Source organism: Echiichthys vipera (assembly GCF_963691815.1).
Source record: "Echiichthys vipera genome assembly, chromosome: 10".
Classification (NCBI taxonomy): Eukaryota; Metazoa; Chordata; class Actinopteri; order Perciformes; family Trachinidae; genus Echiichthys; species Echiichthys vipera.
In genome coordinates this window covers 1,825,223-1,848,472 of record NC_139835.1, presented here as the reverse complement: position 1 = coordinate 1,848,472, position 23,250 = coordinate 1,825,223, and the positions used below count along the sequence as shown (strand labels likewise).

The 23,250-nt window shown below is 40.5% G+C and overlaps 1 protein-coding gene and 1 long non-coding RNA gene across 4 annotated transcripts in view; one reads left to right on the top strand and one right to left on the bottom strand.

The window, feature by feature from the left end:
• LOC310952836 overlaps positions 1-23,250 on the bottom strand; it is a 333,477-nt gene that overhangs the window by 158,096 nt on the left and 152,131 nt on the right. The gene's annotated exons all lie outside the window — the stretch shown is intronic.
• The window catches only part of LOC310952554 (interferon alpha/beta receptor 2-like), a 28,996-nt gene continuing 10,989 nt past the window's right edge, over positions 5,244-23,250 (top strand). For 2 of the 3 annotated variants that reach the window (XM_083921186.1, XM_083921184.1), the window contains exons 1-7: positions 5,244-5,320; positions 5,620-5,731; positions 5,928-6,048; positions 11,250-11,413; positions 11,773-11,933; positions 13,074-13,233; positions 14,669-14,796. In XM_083921186.1, coding sequence (XP_083777312.1) covers positions 5,683-5,731; positions 5,928-6,048; positions 11,250-11,413; positions 11,773-11,933; positions 13,074-13,233; positions 14,669-14,796 — 783 coding nt within the window. In that variant the 5' untranslated portion in view covers positions 5,244-5,320; positions 5,620-5,682. The remainder of the gene's footprint in view (positions 5,321-5,619; positions 5,732-5,927; positions 6,049-11,249; positions 11,414-11,772; positions 11,934-13,073; positions 13,234-14,668; positions 14,797-23,250) is intronic. The other variant, XM_083921185.1, reaches the window with a different exon arrangement.

Sequence of the window (23,250 nt, the reverse complement as noted above, 5' to 3'; positions counted from 1 at the left end):
TTAGACGCAAGGCAGGGCAACAGCAGCCCAACGCCAAACAACTTCAAAAGAAAACAAAGTAAACTGTTAGTGACAACATCCAACCAAACTAGCAGACAATAGCATTTAGCTCAAAGCACTGGTTACCTGGATCCTGCACACATCAGTGCTTGTAGCGGCATGGCGGAGCTGCGAGCTGGCCGCGCTTGCTTCGGCAGAGGAAAGAGAAAGACTACTTCTTCTTCTTCTTCTTTGCCGTTTTACGGCAGCCGGCATCCAAAAGTTGCATTGCTGCCACCTATGGGACTAGCACCTTAGACAAGGGAGCAAGACAACAAAACATGCTCCAGGTTCCATACAGGAACACAAGCCACTCTGGTGTTTCTCGAGAATAAACAAAGTGCTGTTCAGATACGTGTGACCAATTCTCAATCTAGAAATAATAACCTCTTACTTACGTCTTAACCCCCCTCTTTTGCAGATGTTAACTGAATCAGTTACCCTACTAGATAATGTGAATAGGTGCCTTCCTTTGTTTTCTTGCTCCCAGAGCTGCTGCCATTTTAAAATGGTTTCCTGCCAAACTATAGTTTTACCCTCTGCCTTTGATAAATTTATGTTGATATCTACAGTCTCCTTTAGAGCAGCTTCCTTGGCCAACTTATCAACCTTTTCATTAGTTGCAATACCGACATGAGCTGGGACCCACAGAAATGATATACCCCTCTCCTTTTCACATCTCTTATTGCCAGAAGAATGTCATATACTAGGTCTTGCCGACTCTTTGACGATCCTTTCCCAACACTATTGATCGCTGACACAGTCACTACATATCAAAACCTTGTGGTTCTGGATCTGCTCTGTCCATTCTAAGTGCCATAGCTTGGACTTTATCTAATCCAGCTAAAACTGATTTGGCTGCAGATCCATAAACCAAACACCCATATTCAGTTCTTGCTCTGATTAAATATACATAAATTTGCTTCAAAGAAGATATATCTGCTCCCCATGCTGTTCCAGCAAGACATCTCATTAAATTCATTACTTTTTTACATTTATCTACTAATTTTGATACATGATCCCTCCACGTAAGTCCTGTATCAAAAAGCACACCAGGAAATTTAAAACTTTTAACCCTCTCCAAATTCCTACCATACAGCTCCAGTTTTATACTTTCATCTATTTTCTTTCGAGTAAAAAACACAACCTTAGTCTTCTCAATAGAGAATCTAAAGCCCCATTTCCTTCCCCAGTCCTCCACTAGTGTTAGAGCTCCCTGTACCTTCTTCAGGGTGTACTTTATATTTTTCCCCCTTTTCCATAAGCTACCATCGTCTGCAAATAGTGATTTTCCTACCTCAGTGAGAAGTTAGAGCTATTGGCCTATAATTAGCTGGAATACTAGCATCTTTTCCTGGTTTTCTTATTGGAACAATAACTGCCTCCTTCCATCCTGTAGGGATCTTTCCTTCTTCCCATACTTTATTAAATAAATGTAAAACCTTCTGAATTCCTGTTTCACTTAAATGTCTTAACATGCTATAACAGATTTCATCTTTGCCAGGAGCAGAGTTCTTACACCTATCCAAAGCATTTCTTAATTCTCTCATTGTGAATGGAACATTATATTTATCCTCTGTTTTGTCTTTCTTTTGAATAATCTCAGTATATAGACTCCTTGTTTCTTCCCTACCCCTTCTTTCTTCTTCTGATAAATTACTTTAACTATGTACCTTACTCAGTGTGTTCACCATCATGTCTGCTTTCTCTAGTATTGATATAGCCAACTGTTCTCCATCTGACAGGATTGGATAATTCCATTCTCTTCTATTACCTTCCATTTTCTTGATCATTCCCCATACATAATTTATATTAATAGTTCTTCCAATTGAGGTACAATAATCTCTCCAGTATGTTCTTTTTCTTTGCCTTATAGACCTTCTCACTACTGCCTGTGCTTGTTTATAATCAATCAGATGTTGAAAGTTATGAGTTCTTTTTAACCTTCTAAATGCTCTGTTCCTTTCCCGAACTACCTCTTCACATTTAGCATCCCACCATGGAACCACTTTCCTTACTAGTTTTCCTGAACTTTATGGTATTGAAGCCATATGTCGTAACTCACTTTCATTTCTTTCAACATCATTTGTTTCTTGGATTGAACTAATGTACAAATCATTTTTTTCCTTAAATTTCTTCCACTCTGCGTTGTTGAAAAATCCATGTTCCTTGGCGATCTTCTGAGCTCAACCTTACATCAACATCCAGTTTACATAGAATTGGATAGTGATCACTTCCAATAGTGCCTTCTCCGTGCACTTCCCATTCACATTTTGGAGTCATTCTACTGGACAAAATTGTGAGGTCTAGTACGGACTCTTTACCAGTTCTAATATCAATCCTAGTGCTTCTACCATCATTCAAACAAACTAAGTTCCTATCATTCATTAAGTCTTCAATTACCTGCCCATTGTTGTCCGTCTTCCCCCCTCCCCACAGTGTATTATGGGCATTAAAATCTCCACACCATACAACATTATCTCTATCCTGACCTTCTATTTCCTCTAGTTCATTTAATGCTAGCTGTTTGCAAGGGTTATAATAATTAATCACTACTATTTTCTTTTTATCTGCCCACACTTCCACTACCACATATTCTTGTTCCTTCCCTGTACCCTATAGGGAACACCCTTCCTTACAAAGGTAGCACATCCCCCACCACTTCCTTGTTCTCTGTCTTGTCTGATGACAGTATAGTCAGATATAACAAAATCAAATCTAGGTTTTAACCATGTTTCTTGAAGACACATTATTTCTGGTTTTATACTCCTACTATCTATAAACGTCTTTAAATCTTGACCATTTGCCAACAGACTCCTTGCATTCCATTGTAAAATTAACATATCATCCTTTCCATACTTCCTGGTTTGAGTGCACAGCAAGACAGTCCCTTACTTCTTCCCATTTTAAGTCTACCATGCCCAAATGTTGAGTTGCTGCCTTTGTAATGATTTGAATCCTTTCAGTTTTAGATTTAACCTCAGCTGTTGCATTGATTACTCCAGCAATAAAGATAACCAAGTCCCTCTTTTCCTCCCTCTGCTTTTTCTCCTCTCTGAATTGTTCTTGCCTCTGTATCCACACATTTCCTGTCGGTGTTTCCCCTCTATCATTTCCTTCATTCTTATTCTTTGTTTGTTCCACTCTTAACTGCTTTGGCATAAGAAACTCTATCCTTCCTTTTCACACTCTGAATCTCAGTCTCCTTTCTCATTACTTCGCACCCCCAGTAGGCCGCACTGTGTCCCCCTCCACAATTACAGCATTTAGGTCTTACCCCCTCTCCACATTCTCCATAGTCATGCTCCCCACCACATTTCGCACATCTTTTTGTCCGTTTACACAGTTTAGCTACATGACCAAACTTCTGGCACTTGTAGCATCTTATTGGCTTATGAGTGAACTCTCTTACCTTGTACCTCATAAATCCAAAGTATAGCTCAGTGGGCAACTCTTTTATACTGAACTGTATCAGAACTTATTCAGATTCTTTTTTCTCAGCTCCCTTGGTTGAGCGCTTTGCACTCTGAACTACATCACACTTTACTTTAAAGTTCTTTACCAGCTCTTTCATCTCAATTGCCAACGGAATCCCATAAATCACTTTTACTACCTTGTTCACCCACTTTTACCACCTTTACCACCACTGCTCTCCCAATAGCTTGCAGCTTTAGAGCTCTTCCAATCTGCTCTTCAGAGTTGCATCCTATTAACAAATTTCCATCATTCAGAATTCTAGCGTATTTTACCTCGCCAACCTGATTGTTATTATTTTTGTCAGTTTTATTGGATCCAAATTCTTCACTCCTGGCTCTTCAAACCTCACCACGACATTCAATTTATCCTCACTCTCTTTCACTTCCCTAGTCCGTTTTGCTTTATTTATCCTCCTTGTCTGCCAGTGCCCATCGTCTTGGTTCACTTCATCCATACTGCAACAACTATCTTCCTGATTCTCTGCCATGGTAGAGAATATGTACAAGCGTATCGTATACCGGACCTATACAGGTCGTCGGCCGATACTCCCGCAAAATACTCTCTCCACTGAATCTATTCTACTTCTACCTATCCTTGAGAAATTATTGTGACTTTTATTTATACAAAACAAAGCAAAGCAATGCAAACTTCTTCTATTCGCCGAACTCAAAAGCATACACCGCTCCTCCCGGAAGTCCGACCTCCTCCAGAGAAAGACTAAATGACGGGGGGGACACAGCTGCACTACCCGGCTGTTAAGTCGTGACGTAACGCCCTTTCAAAATATGATTCCCGGGTCCAAGCCTTTTATTTCTACAACGCTGCAGTGCCATGTTCCCCGTTGTTTGAACAGATCTGAGTTTTTAAAAAACAACGTAATTGTCATTTTACCTCTTTCTCATCATTTAAAAAGGTGTTTAACAGACGAAAGAGGTGATGTAATGGTTCACATGTTTGACATTTGTGTCTGTTTTGTTTCAACGGAGCATTTGGACCCAGAAATCTTATTTTGAAAGGGTGTTACGTCAGACTTAACAGCCGGACAGGTGCCGGTACGGGGCGTGTCGCACACCTGCCGCGATCGCCATGCCAGCTTTAAAACAAAGGAGGGACACCAGATAACTGAAATGCAAACAGAATATAAACCATCCGGTTACACTTATAACAAAAATATAGTGTTTTAAGCATACTTTTACTCCCCACTGTGGAGGACAGATAATCTACAAACATAATGAGGGAAACACTTTTATAATAAACAAGTAAAAAACATTTTGGTTTCCACTATGCAATAAAATCTTTGCCTGGATATTTCCTTACTCAAAAGAAAAAAGCCAACATCAATTTATTTTGGTAATTAAGTTACACATGAATACAATGATGACATATTCCTCATATCAGGACCCGTTTGGATGAACGCAGATCAAGCTACTTGTGACATCTTACTTTGAACATTAGCCACTTTACAAACTTCAAGTGTAATTCCAACAGTAGACAAAGTGCATCACTGATCATTTTAGCACGTGCTAGCTTTGACCTCAATTGCATGCTGCGCGAAAATGTTGTATGGGCGAGTCAGTGGAGTGTCGCCTCTTACGGTCTGTGGGTGCGACAGGTAGAGCATTAAGACTTTTACTTTGAAGGGGAGGCACGGAGGAGCGTGTGACGTCAGTGTGGGGCACAGCTGCACTGTGGGGCAGACATACTTCACTGCTGACACTGACAGCACAAGGAAATAACCGGGACATGAGTTTTGTCACTTTTGTTTCTCGGACAGTGAAACAACGATCACAAGCGGTGTGTGTTGGTAAGTGTCAATACACGACAAGAAACGTGTTTGTTTGTTGTTTAGCTGTAGGCTAACACCACTGTGTAAATGAGTTCACCATTCACAAAAGGACTGTTTGTTCTTAGACTGACCTGGGAATTGTGTTACTAGGAGAGCAACAGTGAATATGAGCAAATAGTGACTACTACTATAACTACAAGCAAGTAGCATTGTTTTTAGCAAAAAGAGAGAGATTTGAAAATGAAATGACGTTAACGTACAGTATGTCTGAATGCTTCACCCAGAGTATGATAAGGAATGCTGTTCTCTGTGTTTAGTGACCATGCAGTCGGCAGAGGGAGAGACAGACGCACGAGCTGGTGCTTTATGACTACAAAAGGATGAACTGTTTACCTCTTCTTTTTTACCCCATATTACTTCTTGATTCTGGTGAGTAAACTAAGTTCATTCAGAGAAGTGTATACATTTTTACAGCAACATTTGTTGAATACCTCAGACACCTTTCTTTTTGACACACCCAATCACTGCTATCAAAGCTGAGGACTTAAAGAATTAAAGTGCCGGTCAGGTGTGTCTTTGTACCTTGTGCTTTCTGTTGAGTAATCACCTTAACTTGTTCACGCAGTGCTCGGCTCCCTCCCTGCGCCGGTCAATCTTTTTGTCAGGTCTGTCAACTTCCAGCATCTCCTGCGTTGGGATCCGGGGCCTGGCACCCCGCCAGGAACACACTACAAGATCTTTAAGAGGTAATTCCCCTGTCCACCATCTTACTGGCTTCTCTCATTTCCTACCGCACTTGCAATTTTCTCTTTGGGTAGTAGGAGAAAATGTCCCATCAGACCGTTTTCTGTAGATTTGATCCTACTTACTTCTATCAGCTAATACACAAAGCCTGAAAAAGTTGGATTGGTACATTCCTAATTATTTCGGACCAAATCTAAAACACGACATTTGGTTTATTGTTTTATTATGTGTCTCAACAGATCGTCTAGCATTACAATTAGAATTATTCCCCCCACTCCTTTTAAATCTCAGCTTCCCTTACCTTCAACAAGTCTACTAGGTATGTTTTCACTATTCCTTGGAATTCCCTTCATGTCTGTTAATTAGAGTTATTTAAGATTATTAGCTACATCTCACTGTAGCAAGTAAAGGAAAACTACAATTATTACAACTTAGGTTTTACTTTCATATCTCCTGTTCTGTTGGTTATGATAATATTATACTCACTAAGTTTATTGCTTAGATCTGGGAATGTGGTGATATTGCTTTCTTGTGCTATGAGAGATTATTAGCAACGTTTTTGCCATTTTTTTTTTTTGCAATGTAATGGCGCTCTCAGATCTTTGTAATTACTTCGGTGAGTACAATCCTATTTATCCAGACATAACCAGTGGAGGAGCTTTGAAACAGCCTTAATCGTGAGCTATTGCTTAAATGGCAGCTGACCAGACTTTACCATGTAACAGAGTCTTAAGCTCAAGAACAAGCCGATAACTGGACACTGAGAGATTGGTTTGTCAAAACCCAAGTTGTAATAAACTCTATTTTTCCTTTTTTTTTTTTTTTTTTCTTAAAGTTGGTCCTTGGTTTAATAATGTGGCCAGGAAGAAATAGAAGAAGTGCAACAAAGTCGACTCAAGGTTACCAGGACAACCCCTAACCTTTGTAGCTTAAAGAGCCCCTCTTTCCACAAAGAAAGTATAATTTCCATATTAAAATCCTTTAAAAAGGCATATACTCCTTCTAGCTCATTAAAAGTTTTGTAGTTTTGCTGCCAGAAACAAAGTGTCTCCTGCTTGACTGAGAACCAATTCTCAGTGTGTGTGCATTGGCAGCTTCAAGTTTTTACACCTCATTAGAATAAGTTGAATAATGGATAAGGATTGACTTCCAAGCTGGTTGTGATGTCACACATCCTGCTTGTAGGCCCACCTCTTCAAATCCAATTTTCAGTGAGCACAGAGGAACTTTGCCTTTTCAGTGATCAATGTGAAAACAGTCGTCTTGTGTCCAACTATGCACATCACACATCATTCTGCACAGTGAAGAGCAAACATCCAACGGAGGGAACAAGAAATACATGTTTCTGAGGGGACTTTAATATTTGATTTTGTTATGTTGTAAGTATGCTGAATCTATATGTAGTTCACAAAACAAAATCATGCAGGTGTCATTAGAGCTGTGCAACTGCTATCGCTGCACAGATATTTGGATATTTTCTTTATATTCTTTCATATTCATAAAGGAAAATTGTTCACATAAATAAAAATATATTACAAAGAATGCCTCTCTGTGTGGAGCAACCACACCTTTAATTTGGTCACGTTTTCAGTCAGTTCATGGTGTGTCTGACAATCTGTGGCTTCCTTTAGTGTCCTCTTTGATGGAATGAATATCTGACTGCAGGGAACTTTTTCTCTCTTAAACCTCTGCTTTCTTTGACTGTGGCTCAGGTGTTGTGTCACTGTGGTGTTTGTTTCCTCCATTAGGCATCTAGTGTTCATGCACTGCAGCTGTGACCACAGAGAGGCCGGCTGATAGATTTAAAGGAACTGGTGCCACCGCTCTTTGCAATGGGACTGCGTGTTTGTTTGTGTGTGTTTCAGTTTCGGGTGATCTAATCTTCAGTATTAACAGTCATTGTGAAGGTTCACATTCCATTTGATTGTATTTGATTGCATTGACTGACATAACGCAATACACATGATTTATTTCATTGCTGGATTGAATCTGAAATTGGTAATATGATCATGTGTTTTTATAATGTTAGCAAGCTAAATAATCTCTTCACTAGCTTACTATATGGTTAAGGATAATGCAGATATTTTTCCATTTTTTCTTGTCAATAAATCCTTTGAAAAGAGAAAAAAACGCAATGAATGTTAGTGAAGTCAAAACAGAGAGCTCCATCTAGTGGACTCAAAAAATAACGAAAATGCTTCATGAAGCTTCATTTGGACATCACAAATGTGTAAATCACAGCCTGATGTATCCTCTCTAGTGATCCACAGAGTTGCACTGGAGGACATGTTCCTTCATTACCATGAAAACACAAACTGTACACTATTTAGATTCAATCCTACACACACTGTCCTGCTGCCACAAATACTCAATAGAGCACCAAATGTTGATTAATCCACAGCTGAAAATAGTCCCCAACAAATCTCCTTTTGTGTTTTTTTTTTTTTTTTAAACTGTAGTTTTATGGAAATCTTTGTGGTGGGAAATCACTGAGCTGTTTAAAGAAATTACGCTATGTATTTTATTACATTATTATCTTTAAAGTAGTTATGGCAAAGTGTCAACAAATTGTTGCCTATTTGCGCATCCAGTTGATATAGCAACTTTAGCACCCAGTTTGAGCCAACTGATATTCTTTCTTTTAGCTCTCCACCAACTCCTGATATAAATATCTATCTCTTTTGCTGCTAAATGATCCGATATGTTCACTAGCTAGCTGCTTACCTTATCTGTTACTCAGTATAAATAAAGGCAACTACTGATTGTTACAATTTTCTTTTGTTTGTTCCTACTCTATTACCAGTCATTTGAATCAATGTTAATATAGGAATATTTTTACAGACCTAAAAAAAAGGATAGAAAATGTCATTGCTAGATAGTTTACTTGCTTGCCCTGTTATTAGCTGCCCTAAATCTGGGGAGCCATAATCACTTTTTTTATAAATACAGTGACAGTACAGGTTAGGGTAACTGCTGAATCTAATGTCCCACAGGTATGAATGGAGTTTGAATAGTCCATTTTGGGGTTAGTTGAGCCAATTTTCAAATAATATTTTTATTAGTGGTGGGACACAATTAAAAAATATACATAATTAATTAGAGGCTCTGTAATTAATGAATTGCAATTAATCGCATATATTTGACACAAGAAGCAAATTCTTAATTAAAATGGATTGTGGTATATGACTTAATCAACAAATAGACAACTATGAGTTTAAACAACAAAATGTGTGTTTAATTTTATCAGTGAGCACTAACTTTTTGTAAACTTTTACGTCTAAAACACATTGTTCGTTGCTGTAGCACCACTTCTTGCTCCTGATCTTCTACCACCGAGAGCGGCAGACAGTCTACTGCAATCCACCAGTGCGTTTATTAATTTTACTCATTTTGCCTCTGAACCCTGTCATCTTGTCGAGTGTGGATTGGCGACACTGTCTCGAACTAGGAGTGTTGTCTGTGCTAGCCGCAACATGTTTGGCGTTTGGCGTAGTGCAGGCTGGAAGTGCTCCGGTGGTAGGCAAATTCTTTCTTGCACACAACCGTGCTCTTGTCCCTGTTTCCCCTTGGTAGTTTTTTATAACTAAAATTTCCGCCCACTGATTCCAGCAACAAATCATCGTCTTGCTTCTTATTGGTTTCCGTTTCTCTCATAATGTGTCCTGTTAATTGTGATTACTGGTAATTGCGTTATTTTTGTCGCGTTATTTTTCTGTAATTAATTAATCATAATAAACACGTTAACGTCAAAGCCGTACTTTTTAGCATTATTTATTTTACATTTATTGATATACCTTATTATCTTTTAATTTTAATACAATTTTACTTGTAGTACTTTGTAAACCAAGAGATGACTTTGTGGCTCACCATTAAAGTAAGTTTTCAGGTCCAGTGATTTCCCCATTCCAAAAAGTGTGATGTGTGAAATAATAGTCTAAAATTAAATGTAGAGTTTTTTGTTTTAATAAAAAAACAAAAAAAACGGGCTGTCCAAACAATGATGTTATAGTTGATCTTTAACTCTTTTTTTCAGAGGCTGTAGTAAGATCAGTTTTAAAGCTGTGTGTGAATCTGATATACCACATGAAACTAGACGATCTAAGAAATCCATTGGTACCAACCATGTTATACTCTTGTTTACACGGTCGTCCACAGAGTTAAGAGTTTTAAAAATCTGAGAATTATATATTGGTTGATAATTATTATTATTTTAAATGAATGCATAGCATGAACATCTTTGAGAGGGATCTCTTAAATTTGGTTATTAAAGAAATGTGATCAAGACACTTATCAGGACATTTAACAAAATTTATGTACTGCAATTTCTTGTCAATTATTGATATTGAATAGGGCTGAGACTTTTAAAGCGTTAATTACGACTAATTAATTACAAAAAAAGTGACAAAAAATAACGCAATTAATCGCAATTTATTTTTGTACTCAGTGTGGAACTCATTGCACGAGTTCTCTCCCGGCCCGTAATACTGACGCACAGGACGCAACAGGTGAGAAATGAAACCGATGAGAACCAGACGATGGGCTGTTGCTGGGTTCAGTGGGCGACATTTGAGTTCTAAGAAACGACTGAGTGGAAACACGGACAAGAGCACGGCTGTGTAAAAATGCACCTCCCCCCGAGCTCTTCAGCCTCCGCTCCGCCCCGCCCCAATGCTAAACATGCTGCAGCTAACGTGAGCACAGACAACGCTGAACATGCTGCAGCTAACGTTAGCCCAGACAACACTGAACATGCTGCAGCTAACGTTAGCATTAGTCCTGTCATTAGTTAATGGATCTTTTTTTTTTTGTATTTTTGAAAACATGGAGAAAAAGCACTCTATGTTAAACTGTTTATTTTATGCCAAGGATATTATTCTAAATATTTTTGCAATGTTAGGTTACCACTGTCATTGAATAAACCGTACTTAGCACTGTTTTATTTTTTATAATATAATATATTATTAATATAATAATATAATAGTCATATCAAAATCCATTTAGATTGAAAAATGTTGTGAAATGTTTTTTAATCGTGGCCCACCACTAATATTGATTTATTGTGATGAGCCAGTATTTGCTGATAATCATACTTTACTATCAACTGACATTATGATAGTTTTGTTACCTGCTGGGCAGCTGAATAAGAGCAATTTTCTTGCCATACTGAGCACTGTAGCATAAAATAATTCTGTTTCTCTTGCAGCTGGAATAAGAAAATACCAAAAGAGCTGTCATACTTAAACACGACATCACTAAAGCTGAAGCTTCGACACAACAACATTAAGTATGTCCTGACTGTCCAGGCATGCTACGACCATACCCTGTGTTATGGCTCCTCCAAATACCCCTTCACCCCTTACTCAGACAGTACGTACATCAACATGAGCGTCTTTTGAATTATATGCTTGTTACTTTGGATTAAATGAAGGACATCGATTCTACCAGGGAAAGTTCAGTCACTGCAAGGAATTATAGTTAACAACTTATTTTAGAGGAGGCATTTTTTCTTTTTATGTTTAGTCGAGTAGCAGCTCTTGAGCTAAGCTAACTGGTAAGTAGTACTGAAATGATCAGTCAGTTATAGTTAGTGCGTTTCCATCTCCATCTGTTTCATGCACATTTGAAATTTATACTTTATGTTCTCATTTCACATCACCTTTTTGACTCAAAACATTTCTAATGAAGCAGACGCTGCCTCCATTTAAAAAAATTGTGTTTTCTTCTAGCCACAATAGGTCCTCCAAAGGTCTCACTGGCTGGATGTGGCAACTGCATTCACATTAACGTTTCCTTGCCTGAAGCAGACAGGAGCTCAGGAATCGCTGATATCCAGGCATATTACAATGCTCATTTCACAGTGTCATGGAGGAAACCTACAGAAACACAAGTAAGACATCCATTTCTCAACTTTGTCAAACCACATTTATTCTAATGATTCTAAACTGTACTGTTTATGATGACAGTGTTCTCCCGAAGTATTACATTTTATTTAATTTCTCTTACCATGTATTTAAAACACAACTGGCTAACCAAATATTTTCCAGATTTGTTCTGCTCCTAAGGGAGATATTTAATTAAACCGTAGCAGACGAAGGCAAGGAATGCTTGTGGGTAGTGATGTCCAAATGAAGCTTCATGATCCATTTTCATTATTTTCTGAGTTCACTAGATGGAGCTCTCTGTTCAACAAAGCCCTTTTCTTTAAACCAAGAGCTCCATCTAGTGGGATCAACAAATACAACTAATGTGTCATGAAGCTTCATTTAAACATCACTAATTGTGGGTACTTACACAGGCATATTATACAATATTGGACTCAAACTTTGAGTTCACATCATTTTTTTGTTTATTTTGTGCATTGCCTCTCAGCATGATTACTGCCCTGAATACTGCACATACTATCTGAGGTGTCACTTACTTCCTGACAGACTGTTTTCACAGCACACATTTTGACATGTCAAAGCAGGAAAAGCACAGATGTTATTAGTAACCATCATAGTGTCCCAGTAAGCAGTAAGAAATATATAAAATGGAATGCAATCATTAATGTTAATAATTGTACCTGTGCTTTTCTAGCTTTGGTGAGTATGTCCACCAACAGTTGTATTACCACTGTATATCCAAAACGCTCATCTCTCTGGCCTCAGGTTTAAACACAATAATTTCTGCTTGTAGAGCAGCTTTGCCACTGATAAAAACTAGTAGAACTAAAACTCCAACCTCCTCTTTGTAAATGCTGCCATCTGAGACCTCAGCACTCTGTATGTTATTCTGTGATTCGGTCACAGAGTTCAGTAAGAGCTTTGTTTTTACCTGTTATCCAGCAGCTTCAAATGTATTTTCATGATCCCATAGATGTCATCTGACTATTTGTGAAGATAAAATGATTACCCAGGGTGAAACCCAGATTAAAATCCAATTTTGTGACCGAATCATGCAGTAGGCTAAAATACAGAGTGCTGGAGTCACGGAGAGGCTCCAATGCAAATCCTTTTAACCAAGTTATTTTTCCATATGTAACCTCCAGGTGTTCAAGGTAACATCAAACAACAAGAGTTATACTCTGAACAATCTACAGATTGGTACGGAGTACTGCATACAGGTGGACACAGACATTAACTTGAACAAAAACACTGAGCCATCCGCTTGGAAATGCTCCTTCACCAGCATTGTGAAACCAAGCAGAGGTGAGCTGAACTTTCAGAGCTGATGTTTGTGATGTCACGACAGTGTTATGGTGTTATTATTTAGATGCTGAACTGAAATTTGAAGTTAGTGGGCACCTGTTCTAGCCCCAAACTTAAACAAGTGCTGTTTCGGTAATTTCATACCCAGGGGTTCCTGACACACCTGTAAAGCTTCTGTAACACACTTAAATACATGTAGGTGTAAAATGATCAATTAATGATAGCGCAAACATCTAAACAAACCAGCATAAGAAAAAGCCTTCCATAACCAAGGCAACAATACATTAACTGCTCCCTCCTACAATGTTGCAGTTAATGTGGCAACATTAGCTTCGTTATATCAACTGTATGACAGTAGGGGTCAGAAAATAAATATTATCCTACATCACAAATCACGTTAAGGTGCACCATGGTTAAAATGTCCTTGCTGTGGGACTTAAAGATTAATTCATTTCAATCCTTCAATTGGGTGGTTGGGTTCATAGAAAAATACCATTTTGATTAACAGCAGATGGGTTGTTGGTTGGTGAAATAATACATCATTAAGTAAAATACTTTTTTAAATTACATTCTATAAATGTAGCAGAGAGCAGAGCAGCTGTCCACTGCTCTGACACACAGTATTTTGCTGTTCTTATTAAGAGAGTGTGTGGTGTTTACGCACCAGGAAAAGTAGCTTTATTGATTATTTCAGAAGCTTAATGTTGCAAGTTTATAAGATTTTCATTTTACTACATAAATGGATAGTTTAGAGGAGCGTTCTGCAGAGCAGACCTCCATTTCCCTGTGGAGCAGAAAACACTCATACAGGGACTAATTCAATTAAATTCTGTTTTAATTACTGTGACAAAACATAACAAAAGTTATCTCAAGACACTTCATACAGTATATAGTATATCAAGACCACACTCTCTACTTATTCATAATTTACAGAGACCCAACAATCCCCCCATGAACAGCAACAAGTCGCACTATCTTTAATAATAATAATAATAATTATTATTATAGTTATTATATACAGTATTAATCAAGCAGTCTTGAGGATCTGAAAGAGCAAGGGGCTGAGGTGGCAAAGGAGGTGAGGGTGATCAGCGCTGCGGCCCCAATGTAATTACCCGTGACCAGTCAATGGCCATTGTATGGAAGGAAATCTGTGACATTGAATTAGAATTTCTAGTACTGAATGTTTTGACTCTGAATTTAACTTTTAATTTTTCAATGTTCATAAATTCAAGGTTAAATAATTCAAGGTTAAATAATTCAAGGTTAAAAAATTCAACTTTAAAAATGAAACGTTAAAAATGTATCTCCCCTGCTGTGCAAGCCCTATATCTTGTTACATGGTCTAAAGAAGTGAATAGAAAGAGCAAGGCAATAACACTTCAAGACTGAATGATTTATGACTGTACGTGTGTATTTGTGTGTATGTCTTCAGACCCTGCTATTTTAGGTGCAGTTGCTGCTCTTCTGATTTTGGTGATCAGTGCCCTGGTGTGCTTTATGTATTGCCTCCACTACACTGGATTCCTTTGTAAACTGAAGGCAACCCCCAGAGTACTCATTGTAAGAATGAATTTATCCATCTATCTATCTGCAGTTGGTATGGAAAGTAATCAGACCCCCTTAAATTTCTCACTCTTTGTCAATTTGTAGCCATTTGCTAAAATCACTCATCAAAAGAAATTTCTGCTGCACTTAAGGTTCCTAAGAGCACAGTGGCCTCCATTATCAGAGTCTGAAGTCTCATCAGAGAGTCTTATTTCTCATAGTCTGGAGTCCTTCATGTGTTTTTTGCAAACTGCAGGCTTTAATGAGTCGTGCACTGAGGAGACGCTTCCATTGGAACCCTCTGCCATAAAGCTCTTAGGAACCTTAAGTGCAGCACAAATTCTTTTGTAACCTCGGCCTGATCTGTGCCTTGCCACAATTCATTTTTTGTCCACATTTTATTATTGAATTTTGCAGATGGTCAAAGAAGAAAACAGATGTTCAGTGTGTCGATGCATCTGCCTTAGAGTGAAGAAACGGGAACAAAGACAAAAAAAACAACATAAATCCCACTATCCCTCCCAACAACCCATGTCAGACATGGTCACAGTAACCATCTCAATAATTGAATGACACATAACATAAGTAGATAAATAAGGTACAATGAATCCAAATAGAGTGAAATCTATAGCTAATAGCAAAAATAAACAAGGTAATTTAGCTTCCAAGTTTTGTGGAATGCTATCAAAGATCCCCTCTGTGAAAACCTTAATTTCTCCAACCTGAAACATTGTAAAATTTCACAGATCCAACTATTATGAGTCGGTGGAGAAACAGGTTTCCATTTAAGGAGAATTTTATGTCTGGGCGAGCAGGGTGGTAAAGGCCAATTCACTTGTAGTAATGGCAGTTTTTTTAGACGAAGGGAGCCCAAAAAGAGCAGTCAGGGGATTTGGTTCCAAATTTGTGTTAAGTCTGTGTTGTACATTGAGAGACAGGAATTGCTCTATCTCAGCTTCAGGGGGCGGTTCGGCTATAAGGCAAGCTGTTTGTCCGACATAAATGCATAGGACGCAAAAACGCCTTCTTCATACAGGTCATTAAGCGTTTTTAGGCCCTTATCTGACCATATGTGGAATGCAGGTTCGGTGCAGGAAGGGAGAAACGCATTATTATTCAAAACTGGAGCAAGGATTGAAGCACTTAGCAAGCCGTACTGCTTTCTGAACTGGATCAAAATTTTAATGGTATTGGTGACAACCGGATTAGGTGAGACCTTATGGGCAGTTAGGGGGAGCTGTGAGCAAATCGTAGAGTGCAAAGAGCAGGAGGAAGATGCTATCTCAGTATGAGCCCAATTCTTGCATTTATCTAATAGCGGCTGGAAGTTTTTTTGAAAAAGGTCCCTGAAGGAGCTGGTGATAAACACCCTCAAGTACTTGAACCCCTTGTCATCTGTTTTAAAGGGAAAATGGATTGTGGAATGTTCTCGCCAAGTTGTTTACAAAAAATAACTCACTCTTATAGAATTTGATGTTGAGCAGCCTTCTGGTGTTGAAGAATGGATATCTCCCTAATATGAAGCATGTCTGGTCCTGCAAAATTATTGATGACATCACACTTTGGAGGCGGAGGGTGAGGACCTTAGCAAGGATCTTACAATCTACATTTAAAAGTGAGACCGGTCTGTAGCTGCCACATGAGGTAGGATCCCTGTCTTTCTTCAGGAGCAATGAAATAGATGCCTCATACAAGGTCGCTGGCAGTCTGCCTTCAGTAAAGAAGTCATTGAACAATCTCACGATGGGAGCTAATAGCATCGAGTATGCCTTAAAGAACTCGACTGTAAAACCATCGGGACCAGGAGATTTCCTGTTTTACATGGACTTGATCGCTTCATGCACCTCCAACAGAGAGATGGGTCTACAGAGTTCCCTAGAGATATTTATATCAATCTGAGGGTAAGTTAAACAGTCTAAGGGATTAGGGGTCGCTGCATTCAGAAGTATGTAGTGCGGTGTAAATATCAGAAAAAGACTTGTTGATAATCACTCGATCAAAAGTGTGGCTGCCGTCAGGTAGTTGAATTCTAGATATCAGTCTAGAAGCGCTAGCTGCGTGGGCCTGCTGTGCCAGGAGTCTCCCTGCCTTATCTCCCTGCTCAAAGAAGTTTTGTCTGGATTGTCGCATCTGTCTCTCCACTTCGCTTGTCATTAAGAGGCTGTGTTCGTAATGTAGTAGTAGCCGTTTCTTATATAGGGAGGGGGATGGAGAGGCGGAGTAAGTTCCGTCGAGTTTTTACAGTTTCTCTGCAATTTCCGCCAGCCTAGCCCGTTCAGCCCTTCTAATTTGAGAAACATAGGATATTACTTGTCCCCTAATAGAAGCTTTAAGCGCTTCCCACAGAGTGCCGCTGCTGACATCAGGGGTGTCATTAAACTCTATGTAAGAGCGGATTTGAGTCACAACAAAATCTTTAAACTTACTCTCCAACAGTAAGTGTGAGCTGAACCTCCATGGTAAACGTGGGATTGTATTCCATGGAAAATTAATGTCAATGGGGTAAGAGCATGGTCAGAAGTGACTATTGGGTGATATTCACATGCATTCACACAGTCGAGGAGGTTGTTATCGAGTAAGAAGAAATCAATTCGGGAGAATGTGTTGTGTACCTTGGGGAAAAAAAGAGAAAGCTTTACCATGGGGATTTTTAAACCTCCAAGGATCTGAAATTCTCAACTGCGATGCATATGTTTTTACTGTGTGTGCTGATTTGGATAGTGTAATCTGTGTAGGAGAAGATCTGTCGAGAGTCACATCCTGCACCAGATTGAAGTCTCCACCCATGATAATGAGGTAATTGTCAGCGTTTGGGATTTTTGCAAATAGCCTTGTAAAAAACTGTTCATCGTCCCAGGTGGGCTCATAAACCGAAACTAAGACAATTTGTGTGTTCTGGAGTGTGCCTGAAACTATGACATAGTGGCCGTCAGTATCAAGGATTACATTTGTTGGCTCAAACAGGACCTTTTTATGAATGATGATGGCTGCCCCTCTAACTCTATCTGTAAATTTGGAATGGAATAAGTGGCTCATCCAGACCCTCGTAATACGTCAGGTGTCGGCTGTTTTGAGATGTGTTTGCCCCTAAGATGTGTCAGGACCTTACCGATTTTGTTCATTCCCTTAGTATTCCAGGAAATTAGACGCACAACAGTAGATTCAAGAAGCTTTATTTATCCAGAGGAAAATAATTGTCCAACAGTTTCAATACAAAGATGGGAAAGGATCAGAGTAACAATAAGCTAACATAAATCAAATCAAAAGAAAGCTAACATAAAATAAATCAAACAATGACTAATGTGAGTGCAACGGACATCGTGGTTAAACGTAGGTATATACAATATACAACAATACGCACCGTGCAGTTTAGCAGCATATTGAAATAAAATAATTACAAACTGAATAAGTGATAAGGAGCGATAAGTAATAACAGTGTTAAAAGTGTAGCAGCATTTCTTACTGAACTAAGTTACAGTAAAGTACAGTAAAGTGTAGCAGCATTTCTTACTGAAATAAGTTACAGTACACCAAAATAAAGTGATGTAGTGATGATATAAATTGATATAAAGTGACAATCTGACATTTTCTCAGGACACAGTGTCTCCACTGTTCCTTACCGGACCGGGGGGAGATGAATTGTAGAGTTTGATGGCCACCGGAAGAAAAGACTTCCTCCGGCGTTCAGTGTTACACCGGGGGAGAATAAGTCTGTGGCTGAAGGTGCTTCTGCTCGAGGTCAGCAGCTGGTGGAGAGGGTGAGTGTTGTTGTCCAGGATGCTATGCAGTTTAGACAGCATCCTCCTCTCAGACACCACCACCAAAGAGTCCAGTTGGACCCCTAGGACGGAGCCAGCCTTCCTGATGATCTTACTGATCCTCTTGGCGTCTCCTGCCCCAGCAGACAGGAAATAGAGACGACTCTGGCCCTTCTTGTGAACAGCCTTAGTGTTCTTGGACCAGTCCAGTTTGTTATCCAGGTATACTCCAAGGTATTTGTAATCCTGGACAACATCAACAGTCACACTGTTGATGGAGGTGGGTGTGGGGGCAGATTTACTCCTGCGGAAATCCACCACTAGCTCCTTAGTTTTGGTGGGGTTTAGAAGCAGGTGATTAGCTGCACACCAGTCGACGAAGTCCACGAGTCCACAACGCCCCTGTACTCCTCCTCCTTCCCCTTACTGACACAGCCAACAATTGCAGAGTCGTCAGCAAACTTCTGCAGGTGGCAGGACTCAGAGAGGAGCTGAAAGTCTGAGGTGTACAGGCTGAACAGAAAGGTTGAAAGAACAGTTCCCTGTTGAGCCCCAGTGCTTCTGACCACAGTGTCAGACACTCCGTCCTGCAGTCTGACATACTGTGGTCGACCCGTCAAGTAGGGCAGTCTGGAAGGAATTGAAGGGGGGTGTCAGCAGGGCTGGAGGTGGATGGTTCTGAAGGAGGCGTGTGTGTGTGTGTGTGTGTGTGTGTGTGTGTGTGTGTGTGTGTGTGTGTGTGTGTGTGTGTGTGTGTGTGTGTGTGTGTGTGTGTGTGTGTGTGTGTGTGTGTGTGTGTGTGTGTGTGTGTGTGTGTGTGTGTGTGTGTGTGTGTGTGTGTGTGTGTGTGTGTGTGTGTGTGTGTGTGTGTGTGTGTGTGTGTGTGTGTGTGTGTGTGTGTGTGTGTGTGTGTGTGTGTGTGAGATCCAGAGGCCTTTCATCAAATCTGTTGAAGAACAGATTCAGCTCGTTGGCACGTTCGGTACAACCTTCTACTGTCTGGCTACTAGATGGTTTGTAGCCATTGATGCTCCTCATGCTGCTCCACACGTCCTTCAAGTTGTTCTGCTGGAGTTTGTGCTCCAGCTTCCTCCTGTAGCTGTCTTTGCCCTGTTGAATCCTCTCCTTAAGCTCCCTCTGGACCTGCCTCATCTGGTCTCTGTCCCCATCTCGGAAGGCCCTCTTCTTCTCATTTAGCAGGACCTTGATGTCTCTGGTGACCCACGGCTTGTTATTGGGGAAACAGCGTACAGTCACTGTGAGAAAAACGCTGTCCACACAGAAATTGATGTACCCTGTTATGCAGTCCGTGAGATCATCAAGGTCCTCTCCATGTGAATCACAGAGCAAATCCCAGTCGTTAAGTTCGAAGCAGCCCTGTAAAGCTTCATCGGTCTCCTGTGACCATCTCCTCACAGTCCTGGTGGTCACAGGAAGCCACTGGACTTGGGGCTTATACAGGGGCTGCAGGTGGATGAGGTTGTGGTCCAATCTTCCGGTGGAGGAAGAGCAATGGAGCCTCCTTAACATTGGCGTACAGCAGGTCCAGTGTCTTGTTTTCCCTGGTGGGACAGTCCACAAACTGCTTGAAAGTGGGCAGTGTTGCAGCCAGAGTGATGTGGTTGAAGTCCCCAGATATTGCAATGAATGCGTCTGGGTGCCGTGTCTGAAGACCCGCGACAACTGTGTGGATGACGTCACTCGCGCGTGCCGCGTTTGCAGTCGGAGGAATGTAAACAACCAGGAAGATAACGTGTGAAAACTCCCTCTGCAGATAGAATGGCCGCAGACTCACGGCAAGCAGCTCAATGTCAGGGCTGAACATACGCTCCTTTACCGTAACGTGACCAGGATGACACCACTTGTTGTTAATAAGAATAGCAAGTCCCCCACCTTTCCTCTTCCCACTCTCACGATGACTCCTGTCTCCCCGAACAGTCTGAAAGCCGCCCACCGTTTTGTTAGAGTCCAGGATGTCCCCATGGAGCCACGTCTCCGTGAAACATAGCACACTGCTCACACGATACATCCACTGAGTCCTCACCAGGCCCGCCAGCTCGTCCATCTTATTAGCCAGCGACCTTACGTTCCCCATGGTGATGGAAGGGAGAGATGGTTTATATCTCCTCTTCTTTTCCCCGTTGTTTACGCCCAGCCTTACATCCCCTGTACATTCTTCTCAGTTCTGTGGGGATTTCAGGCCTCTCCCGCATCAGCTCCGTTGGTGTTAGCGACAACAGCTGTTCACGGGTGTAAACAATGGACTTGCCACATTGTTGCGTCCAGACGGAGACGTGGTTGGCAAAAATAGTCCCAAGAATGAGACAAACGGACAAAAAACATGTAAGAAAGTTCACAAACATAGTTGGCTAAGGTTAGCACGACGACTTACAGGAAAACAGAAATAATAAAAAGACAGTAAATAAGATTAAATAGCTTAAAGTGCAGAAAAGAGAGAGAGCAACTGTTGCTGGCTGCCACTCGACACAGCGCCGGAACCGGATCAGTACCTTTCTTTACAGCATTAGCCATAGGAACAATAATAAGAAGTTAGAACTTAAGTTGACCCCTTAAATCACCACAAGAAGAGAAAAAAAAATAGTACAATAAAAAAAAAAAATATATATATATATATATATATATATATATATATATATATATATATATATATCCCAGAGCAAGCAAATAAAAAAAACGTGTAAATTAAATTAGCCAGCAGAGGGCGCCAAGATTCCTTAGGGCAGGCAGGCCATGGGGTTATTTTTCCACATCAGATAAGATGAATAGAATGCCTGCATGTATGAAACCCCATCGTCCACCATGGGTTAGAATGGACATGCTGTATCGATACAGGTCACCTCTGTACATTAGTCTATGATAAGTGTCAGGCACTTTGAACAAACAGAGAACAAGAATATTTCAGATAACCTTGTGGTGGTGGGTAATAAAAATGTAAAAGAAAATAGAGCTGTGAAGAAAATACATATTAACAAACTGAAATCCACATGGGGACGAGCTTCCAGTACTTGGCATGAAGGCCGAACACCGGATCGAGTGTGTTAGCAGTGTGTTAAAACATGTCCGCAGTGTGTTAAAATTTAGCAATTTCTGTTCAAAATTCTTAACAGACTATCAGCAGTCCGTCAGACTTGGCTAAAGCACAGCTAGACAGTCAGCACCACATCGACTCACGGTTTTCTAGATAAGATGACAGTGGCTCGTCTGTGATGAAATCAACAGCCTCCCGCACTCATCAGGTCTCTCCTGTGCCGGTGGATGTTATGAAGGCTTTCGCCTCGGTGACCGAAGAGAGTCTTTTCCCTGCTCTGTCCTTCATTGTGACGACCAGCCTGGCAGAGATCAGCAACGAGGGTTTGAAGCCTAGGCTATAAAGCTCTGAAATCACCTTTGGTACATCTGGCACTGTTCCACCACCTCCCGTGCATAATCCTCATAGATAGCAATGGGGGAGCCTCTATACCGCAGATTCCCTCTCCTGGCGCGGGCTTCGCGTATGATTTTCTCCTTCACCTGGTAGCTGTGCAGCATGATAATGACTACCTGTGGTTTCTGCCCTGGCTTTGGCTTCTTGGCTAGCATGCACTGAGCCCTGCCGCATTCCAATGTTAGTAGGTGTTCGTCTTGTAGATTCGCATTTACCTCGAGGGAGCCTGTCTTCTGAGCGTGGCCGGACACTGTGGCGTGGACGTGGTCCAGCTTTGCTTCAAGCGTTGAAATGGAGGCTTTGAGATTGACGGAAAAGGCGTTGAACCCGTTGGAGAGGGCTGTGCGGTGCTCTGCCCAGATGTTAGCAATAGCTGACATGCTAATCTCGCCTCCTGCCTCGCCTGCGGTGCTAAACTTCGACTCCTGGTCTTTTACAGTCTGTCTGGTCGCATACGTCGACATATTTTGGTGGTGTATCCGTCTAACAAGTCGAATATTACTCTTTGCCGTAACTTAGAGGTCCTGATACATGAAATTATCAAAAGTTGTGGGAGCGAGACTCAGCACGTGTCTACTCCATCTCGGCCATACCGTAAGTCCTCGCCTTTCCACAATTCTGTCTCTGAGCTCTTCGGGCTGTTCCTTCAACCTCATGATTCTCATTTGCTCTGACATGCACTGTGAGCTGTAAGGTCTTATATAGACAGGTGTGTGCCTTTCCTAATCAAGTCCAATCAATTGAATTAAACCCAGCTGGACTCCAATAAAGGTGAAAAACCATCTCAAGGATGATCAGAAGAAATGCACAGCACCTAAATGCTCACAGAAAAGGGTCAGAATATTTATGGACATGTGATATTTCAGTTGTTTTTTTAATACATCTGCAGACATTTCTACAATTGTGTTGGGTGCTGTGTGTACATTAATAAGAAAAAGAAAAACAACTTTAGCAAAGATTTTAGCAAATGGCTGCAAATTAACAAGGAGTGAGAAATTTAAGGGGCTCTGAATACTTTACCTACCCACTGTATCTATCCATCAAGAACTATTTCTATACATTTAAAGTTTTGGTCATGTCATCTGGTCTACCACATTACTCAAGTAACTTTATTGGTATTAAATAGTCATGCACAAAGTAGGCAGGGCATAAACATCTCTCTCGATTTCTGTATTTTCATTATTTCCCAACTACTGTCACTTTTTGTGTAAACAACTGAGTGCAACACCCTGAATTCACAAGTACTATCACTTCTCACTTTACGTT